The 10,024-nt window shown below is 38.5% G+C and overlaps 1 protein-coding gene across 1 annotated transcript; it reads left to right on the top strand.

Moving 5' to 3' along the window:
* Positions 1-4,334: 4,334 nt before the first annotated feature.
* LOC140144595 (uncharacterized) lies at positions 4,335-9,052 on the top strand. The gene is given in 3 exon segments (XM_072166414.1): positions 4,335-5,118; positions 5,333-6,540; positions 7,004-9,052. Coding segments are annotated over 3 exon segments (4,041 nt in total).
* Positions 9,053-10,024: the final 972 nt, after the last annotated feature.

Genomic DNA, 10,024 nt, shown 5'->3' with positions numbered 1-10,024 from the left:
TTAGTACAATGGGCAGAGCTCGCAGTTTGGACATCACGATCCGAGCGAACTGATCAAGTTCTATAAGAGAAGGACACTTTCTATCATATAAGAGTACTGTATTCGACCTAATTAGTACAATAGGCACAGCTCACAGTTTGGACATCACGATCCGAGAGAACTGATCAAGCTCTATATGAGCAGGACACTTTTTTATCATGTAAGAGTATTGTATTCGACCTAATTAGTACCATAGGCACAGTTCACAGTTTGGACCTCACGATCCGAGTGAACTGATCAAGTTCTATAAGAGAAGGACACTTTCTATCATGTAAGAGTACTGTATTCGACCTAATTAGTACAATGGGCACAGCTTACAGTTTGGACATCACGATCCGAGCGAACTGATCAAGTTCTATAAGAGAAGGACACTTTCTATCATGTAAGAGTATTGTATTCGACCTAATTATAGTACAATGGGCAGAGCTCGCAGTTTGGACATCACGATCCGAGCGAACTGATCAAGTTCTATAAGAGAAGGACACTTTCTATCATGTAAGAGTACTGTATTCGACCTAATTAGTACAATAGGCACAGCTCACAGTTTGGACATCACGATCCGAGAGAACTGATCAAGCTCTATATGAGAAGGACACTAACTATCATGTAAGAGTACTGTATTCGACCTAATTAGTACCCTGGGCACAGCTCACAGTTAGGACATCACGATCCGAGCGAACTGATCAAGTTCTATAAGAGAAGGACACTTTCTATCATGTAAGAGTATTGTATTCGACCTAATTAGTACAATGGGCACAGCTCGCAGTTTGGACCTCGCGATCCGAGTGAACCGATCAAGTTCTATAAGGGAAGGACACTTTCTATCATGTAAGAGTACTGTATTCGACCTAATTAGTACCCTGGGCACAGCTCACAGTTAGGACATCACGATCCGAGTGAACTGATCAAGTTCTATAAGAGAAGGACACTTTCTATCATGTAAGATTACTGTATTCGACCTAATTAGTACCCTGGGCACAGCTCGCAGTTTTGGACATCACGATCCGAGTGAACTGATCAAGTTCTATAAGAGAAGGATACTTTCTATCATGTAAGAGTACTGTATTCGACCTAATTAGTACAATGGGCACAGCTCGCAGTTTGGACCTCGCGATCCGAGAGAACTGATCAAGTTCTATATGAGAAGGACACTTTTTATCATGTAAGAGTACTGTATTCGACCTAATTAGTACCCTGGGCACAGCTCGCAGTTTGGTCATCACGATCCGAGAGAACTGATCAAGTTCTATATGAGAAGGACAGTTTTATCATGTAAGAGTATTGTATTCGACCTAATTAGTACCATAGGCACAGTTCACAGTTTGGACATCACGACCCGATCGAACTGATCAAGTTCTATAAGAGTAGGACACTTTCTATCATGTAAGAGTACTGTATTCGACCTAATTAGTACCATGGGCACAGCTTAAAGTTTGGACATCACGATCCGAGCGAACTGATCAGGTTCTATAAGAGAAGGACACTTTCTATCATGTAAGAGTACTGTATTCGACCTAATTAGTACTGTCACGTCAGATTTGAGTTTCGTGAAAATATTTAGCCATTAAATAATAGTTCCCTCGATTTTGTGCTATGCGTCCAAGAGTTGTAAAGATTCAATGCCTATTGACCGTGTTCAGTCAAAAGCGAAATCGGAGCAACGAAACGGCGATCGGGAAAACTTCAGAACAATAAAAAGTAGATGTTCGGATGCGAATACCAATTGTTTAGTTTTGCACGGGAAAGGCCGAGGTTTCGAATCCCGCTGAATGATAGCGCGTGGATGACTGGGGTCACTTGATCATTAACATCCAACGAGGAAAGACGTGGTTTTCAATCTATACCACCTCCCCGAATAATCGGGTTTGATTTCAATGAGTCGCGTAAAAGGCCACTAATACATACTATAATTGCATCCAAGCAAATTATACGAGAGTATGTACATAAATAACGGTTCCAATAAAGGTATTGGTACGAATGTAATTATGTGGTTGCGAGCTCAAGGGGTGCCGTCTAGAGGTCTTGCATCTGTGTTTGATGATGGCAGTACCGAGAAATTGACCACCGTGTGAGGGGAAGTCGTTCAAGTCACCATTTTTTTTGTTTGGATCCAATGTAAGTAAAATTTAATTTTATGAAAAATGTTATTATGTAAAGTGTGGTTTTCAGACATTTTGTCGCATATAAATGCAAGTGTAGCATGAGGATTATAAATATGCAAATTAGATGCAAATTAAGGGTGTGACATAATTTTGGAGGTTAACTACAAAAAAGAATGAAGTTCATTTTAAGAGTGTTTTTATTAAAATGACCATAAAGGTCAAAATCTATTTTGGACGGTCATAACAAAAAGAAAATGACCAAACATCTGTAGAAATATAATTTCTAAAAAGGAATTGTTGAGAAATTAAAGGTCGCCTTTTGAAACAAAATTAAGCATCAAAAACTAGCACAACGAAAGTGCAATTGATTTTGAAAGGTTGTAAAAGGTTATTATAAATATGATTTTGATAATGTTTTTGTTTAAAAAGAAAGTAAATAAATTGCCGGGAAAATATCGGCATAATTCTGAAAAGTTTTATCAGAAAACTTTTCAGTCCATGTTTATGTTTTAAATTAAAATATGTATAAATCAAAAGAAGGCCTACAGAAATTTAGTATGTTTTCGGTCTTGTATTTTTCAATCTGTAGTCCACCGTTTTGTTCCTGTAATTATCTGATTATCCTGAGTTTGGAAAACCGGAAACAACTGGGGTCAAAGTCAAGTCTACATGAGGGTCAACTAGGTCAACTCAACATTTCACATCAGAACTCTTCGCTACAATTTTATGAACTGTATTTCGCCGTAACTACAACGATTATTCAAGTCATCGCTTCAATGCATTTTCATACGCTGTATTCGCCTGCATGGTATTTATAAAATTATAAAAGATTCTTCGAAATCCATCGCTAATTATCGCGAATGTGCACAAGTAAATTAAGTTTGGGGTTTATATCAAAATTGTTAAAATGTAGTACACTAAGGAAGGGAAAAGTATTTAAAAACAATAATCTTGGTGTTTACAATTTTTCATCAAAATTCACGTTTGGACTTAGAATATTTCTGAGATCAATTTTTCATCAAAATTCACGTTTGGACTTAGAATATTTCTGAGATCAATTTTTCATCAAAATTCACGTTTGGACTTAGAATATTTCTGAGATTGATTGTCATCAACATTCATATTTGGACTTGTAATATTTTATAGTTGATTATTATTCAACAAAGATCCTATTTGTACTTTGAAAACATTTTGTAATTTGAATTTTGGAATCAAAAGTGTTTGTACTTTGACAAATTTTGAAATGTTCGTGAAGTAATTAATTAATCCAGGTCATTGTGGACTTAGTCCATTTTCATAACAAATTGTATTAGGAAATCAGTGTGATTCAATTAGATCATAAGCATAAGGTTATATCATCCGGTAACCAGTTTTCTGGTTAACTCTGTATTGGTTTTTTTATTGATGGAGAAAAAACTTAATGAATTATTATTATTATTATTAATTAAATTACTTGTAAATAATTTATAGTATACACTGGTCCGTCTGATTGTTTTTCCTAGTGTCCTTACTGAGCTATATTAAGGTTTTAATTGCACTTCGGTTGGGAGTGACAATTTATGGGGGCTCGTCCGGGATGTGCTCAGTATTGTTTTAATGCATTCGAGTAAGGACGAGTGAGAAAAATAATCAGACTATTCCAGAATTATATGCAATAAGTTGGAATTAAAATAATTCACTTGATTTCTATTGTTGTGATTAACCCACAGGTGGCGTTCCTTGGTGTTGCCAAGTCAAACACAGATCAAGATTTCTAAGTGGGGATGAAGCAAATAGCGGTGTAAGGTGGTTCCAGTTCGGTATGTAATTATGCTATTGAGCAAGTTTGTGCATTGATTAATTTCATTGTGTGTCATACATTTATTGGAACATAATTTCTTGTGGTTCAATTTAAGGTCCAAATTTCCCGCAAAAATTTCGTGTTTGATTATTCAAATCATTGTTGTGTTCGTTAAAATACGCGTGGTATTTACATCTCAAACATCTGCTTTATAACTGAATAACTCGCTATGGCGAAGGTTAGTGCCATGGAGATTGAAACAATCACTGCGCAGGGTAAAGAGATCGGATTAACGGGTCAAGATCTGTTAGTTTTTATAAAAGATGAAAGGGCGGAATTAAGAAAACAACGATGAAGAACGCGAAATTCGTGCCTCAGAACGCGAAGCTGAAAAAGAAAGACGCGAAAAGGAAATGGCTTTTGAGCGCGAAAAAGCTGAAGCCGAGCGCGAATTTCTTCGGGAACAAGCAGAAGCAGCTGAAAGACGTAAAGAAGAGGAGCATAAACGCAAAATTGATGAACATAAATTTAGACAACAAGAAGCTGATAATAAGTTCTCACGGGAGCAACAGTCATTTGATAAACAAATGCAGCTTGAAGAGTCTAAAACACGTCGTGGAGAATTTAATGATTCCCAAAGTGTCCAAACCCATAGAGCTAAAGCCAAAGTCCCAAGGTTACCATGTTTTGATGAAAACAAAGACAATATAGATGCATACTTAAATAGATTTGAAAGATATGCAACTGTTCAGGAATGGCGAAAGGAACATTGGGCAGTCAACTTGAGTGCTTTACTAACGGGTAAAAGTCTTGAAGTATATTATTCAATGAGTGAAACTCAAGCCAGCGATTATGACGTTTTGAAACTGGCTATCTTGAATAGATATGAATTGAATGAAGAGGGTTTCAGAAAGAAATTCAAGAATTGTAAACCGGAAGAAGGGGAATCTGGTGTGCAATACGCAGCGCGTATTATCAAGTATTTTGACCGTTGGAGAGATCTTTCAATCTGTGAAAATTCAAAGGTAGGATTCATTGATTTCATAGTTCGGGATCAATTCCTTCATAGTATACCCAAAGACATGGCAATGTTCATTCGAGAAAGGGAACCCAAAGATATTGAGACAGTATCTGAACTTGCTGACCACTACTTAAAAGCTCATCATAGTTGGTGTGGTCCTTCTGGTGCACAGAAAGGTAAGAATACAAAACAGCCTTTTGTCAAAAAACCTTATAGTACCGTAGGATCTAAAACAGGTGAAACTTCAGGTGGTAAGTCAAATCAATATAGACAAGGCAAAGATCGACCTAAACCAAGAGGATCGGGTTGTTACATATGTGGAAGGTCGAATCACATTGCTCGAGACTGTTATAAGAGGCAACACTTTAAAAAATGCCCTATTTGGACAAGGTGAGAAAGAAGAGTCTAACAGTACAGATAGTTGTGGCGTAGTTGCATTTCTCATGATGACAGCAGATCAAAGTAACATGTTTCCTGGACACAATGTATATAGTATTGAGAATGGCCAGGAATTACCCGCAATGACAGCTGCATGCCACCCTCAACCAAAAAGTGAAAGGTATGTTGTAGATGGACTAGTTGGAAAACGACAAGTCAAACTTCTACGTGATTCAGGTTGTGATGGTGTGGTGATAAAGAAGAGTCTGGTGAAGGAGTCACAGTTCACAGGTAAAGTAAAAACAGTTTTACTTATAGACAGAACGGTAAGACGTTTTCCCATAGCATAAATCGAGATCGATACTCCATATTTTGTTGGTAAGGTGTTAGCATATGTTGTTGAAAACCCAGTATACCCACTAGTACTTGGAGAAACAGAAGGAGTCCGTGAACCAGCTGATCCAGATGTAACGTGGAAATTAGAAGAGAAGATCAAACAGAGGGACATAAAGAATATAATACCTTCAGGTAAGTGTCCTCTGATCAAGAAGACTACCAGACATACTGACAGTACAGATAAGACAGAAGATAGAGAGAAGAAATCAGGTAAACCTAAAATACAAGTTCAAGTTGTTACAGAGAAAGAAGTTCATCAATCAGGTTCCTATATTGAACCAAAGGTACCAGTAGACATTGTTGAACAAGTCAATGATGTGAAACCAGATGAGAAAGCTGACAAACACCAAAATAAAGTCGCACTGGTAGAAACGAGAAGCCAACGCCTAAATAAGGTAAAACAAATAAAGCCGTTGATTACTACTCCAGCAAATGAAGAGATAGTAACAGCTGAACTACTGAAGAAAAAACAGCTTGAGGATCCAACATTATCTAAACCAAGAGAAATGGCGGCAACGGGCGAAGTAAAAGAAGGTAAAAATGGTAGTAAAACCAAGTATATCTTAGATAAGGGTATCTTATACCGCGAATTTACTTCACCAAAAGTAGAATATGGAAATGTATTCCGTCAAGTTGTTGTGCCACTAACATATAGAAGACATGTACTCCAAATAGCACATGAGTCTATTTTAGGAGGACATCAAGGAGCTAAAAAGACTAGTCAAAAGGTAATGACAAACTTTTATTGGCCAGGTCTTGGAGCCGGCATTCGTAGATATTGCCAATCATGTGACATGTGTCAAAGAACTATACCTAAGGGAAGAGTAAGTAGAGTGCCATTAGGCGACATGCCTATAATAGACACTCCTTTGAGCGTGTAGCCGTTGACCTTGTAGGCCCTATCAAACCTGTAACAGATAGAGGTCACCGATATATTCTCGTACTCGTAGATTATGCCACGAGATATCCCGAGGCTATTCCACTCAAATCCATTGAAACTGAAGTGGTAGCTGAGGCATTACTTGACATGTACAGTAGGCTTGGTATTCCAAAACAAGTTCTCACAGACAGAGGAAGTCAATTTACTTCTAGAGTCATGCAAGAAGTAAACAGATTATTATCCATTAAGTCTCTCACCACAACGCCATATCATGCAATGTGTAATGGATTAGTAGAAAGGTACAATGGCGTCCTGAAGTCCGGTTTGAAGAAAATGTGTGAAGAAAGACCGAAGGATTGGGACAGATACATTTCACCATTACTATTCGCCTATCGTGAAACTCTCAGTCGAGCACAGCATTTTCACCATTCGAGCTATTATATGGACGAGACGTTAGAGGACCAATGGCAATTCTTAGAGAACTGTGGACAGACCAAAGTAATGAGAGTGAAACCAAAACCACTTACCAGTACATCATTGATCTTCAAGATAGATTGGAGAAAACATGTCAACTAGCTCGGGAAGAGTTGCGTAAATCCAAAGAAAAGTATCGTCATCAATACAACAAGAAAGCTAGACTGAGATCGTTCAAGGAGGGAGATGAAGTCCTTCTTCTACTACCCACTGATCACAACAAATTGTTGATGCAGTGGAAAGGTCCTTTCAAGATCACAAAGAAACTGAGTGTCATGAACTACCAAATAGACATGGGAAGCAGGAAACAAACATTCCATGCGAACTTGTTGAAAAGGTATTATCGACGAGAGCAAGACATTCCAGAATCAGAGGAGAAACTGGGAGCACTTTCAGTGATAGCAACAGCAGTCATAGAAGAGGAGAAAGATGATGAGGTTGCTGCACATGAACCTTTTAGCATGACTAATGAGGAGCTGCTGCATCTACCACCTCTGACACCGAAAGAAACGGAAAAGGATGTTAAAATGAGTCCTGAACTAGATGACTCTCAACAAAAGGAAGTTAAAAGGATATTAGGTAACTTCAAAGATGTTCTCACAGATATCCCTGGAAGAACCAATCTTGGAGAACATGTGATTCAGTTGACAGATGATGAACCAGTCAGATGTAAACCATATCCAATTCCTCATGCATTAAGGAAAGATGTACAGAAGGAAGTCGACATGATGTTGAGTATGGGTATCATCAGCAAGAGTACAAGTCCATATGCTTGTCCACTCACTATGGTAGTGAAACCTGATGGAACATACAGAGTATGTTGTGACACAAGACGGCTTAATGCTAAGACAGAATTTGATGCAGAACCTGTTGCAGATCAGGAAGAGATCTTCTCACAAATTGCAGAAGATCACTACTTTTCGAAGATAGACCTGTCAAAAGGATACTGGCAGATTCCTATGGAAGAAAAGTCCAAGAAGTATGCTACTTTCGTGACTCATAACGGGTTGTATAAATTTGAAGTCATGCCGTTCGGGTTAGTAAACAGCGCGGCAACATTTAGCCGAGTGATGAGAATCTTACTGCAAGGACTGCAAAAAGTCCACAACTACATTGATGATATTCTCATTCACACACAAACATGGGATGAACACATCAAGATAGTAAAGGAAATATTCCGAAGACTGAGAAGAGCAAATCTTACAGCACGTCCGTCAAAATGCTTCATTGGTTTCAGTGAATTGGAATTCTTAGGCCATATGGTTGGACGAGGAGTCATGAAGCCAAAACCGGACAAGGTCGAAGCAATCCAGAATGCTGTCAGGCCAGAGACCAAGACTCAACTCAGATCCTTCTTGGGACTGGCGGGATATTACAGGAAGTTCATACCAGACTTCTCAGCCATAGCATGCCCATTGACAGATTGCACCAAGAAAGGAGAACCTAACAAAATTAGATGGGGAAATCCTCAAGAAGAAGCTTTCAAAGCGCTGAAGTGTAAGCTGGCAAGCTCACCAATACTGCATTTGCCGCACTTACAGAAGACATTCATTCTTCGTAGTGATGCGTCAGATAAAGGCATAGGGGCAGTATTGCTTCAAGAACACGCTGGTGAGAAATTTCCAGTAGCCTACATCAGCAAGAAGCTAACCAAATGTCAAAGAGCGTATTCCGTGATGGAAAAAGAATGTTTAGCCATTATTTGGGCTATTCTACGCTTCCAAGCATTTTTATATGGCCGCGAATTTGTGATCGAAACCGATCACCAACCACTGTCCTGCTTGAGAAAGTCAAAAGTTGCCAACGGAAGGATTATGCGGTGGGCTCTCGCACTCCAACCTTATAGGTACAGGCTGGAGGTGATCAAAGGAACTAAGAATGTAGGAGCTGACTACATGAGCCGCATCACCGATATCGATGTTGACACTTTGAGCAGCAGTCCGGTGAAAGGAATCAAGATATGTGTAGGTATTTTTGTGTAAATATATTTAAAATAACGGTGGAATTGGACACATAATAAGCAGAGGAGTATAGGAGAAGCTTAAGGTGAGTAAGCAATGTACATAGTAGGCCAAAACAGATAGGCAATTGTGTTTAGGCCACAAAACTAGTAAATTATGAATTTATAGGATTGTTTAGTACTTCAATTATAGGGTTGAAGCGTAAGCAAATTTTGAAAAAATAAAATAAAAATTTTGTGCGTGGCGCAAGGCAAAATCGCGTATATAAAATGAGGAACTGACTCCAATCTTCCTAAATGGTGATTAAATGTATTACATACATTTATCTTAAGGGGGAAGTTAATTGTCACGTCAGATTTGAGTTTCGTGAAAATATTTAGCCATTAAATAATAGTTCCCTCGATTTTGTGCTATGCGTCCAAGAGTTGTAAAGATTCAATGCCTATTGACCGTGTTCAGTCAAAAGCGAAATCGGAGCAACGAAACGGCGATCGGGAAAACTTCAGAACAATAAAAAGTAGATGTTCGGATGCGAATACCAATTGTTTAGTTTTGTACGGGAAAGGCCGAGGTTTCGAATCCCGCTGAATGATAGCGCGTGGATGACTGGGGTCACTTGATCATTAACATCCAACGAGGAAAGACGTGGTTTTCAATCTATACCACCTCCCCGAATAATCGGGTTTGATTTCAATGAGTCGCGTAAAAGGCCACTAATACATACTATAATTGCATCCAAGCAAATTATACGAGAGTATGTACATAAATAACGGTTCCAATAAAGGTATTGGTACGAATGTAATTATGTGGTTGCGAGCTCAAGGGGTGCCGTCTAGGTCTTGCATCTGTGTTTGATGATGGCAGTACCGAGAAATTGACCACCGTGTGAGGGGAAGTCGTTCAAGTCACCATTTTTTTTTGTTTGGATCCAATGTAAGTAAAATTTAATTTTATGAAAAATGTTATTATGTAAAGTGTGGTTTTCAGACATTT

Source organism: Amphiura filiformis, chromosome 2 (genome assembly GCF_039555335.1).
Source record: "Amphiura filiformis chromosome 2, Afil_fr2py, whole genome shotgun sequence".
Taxonomy (NCBI): domain Eukaryota; kingdom Metazoa; phylum Echinodermata; class Ophiuroidea; order Amphilepidida; family Amphiuridae; genus Amphiura; species Amphiura filiformis.
The sequence above is the reverse complement of the archived record's forward strand: the minus strand, read 5'-3'. Positions and strand labels throughout refer to the sequence as shown.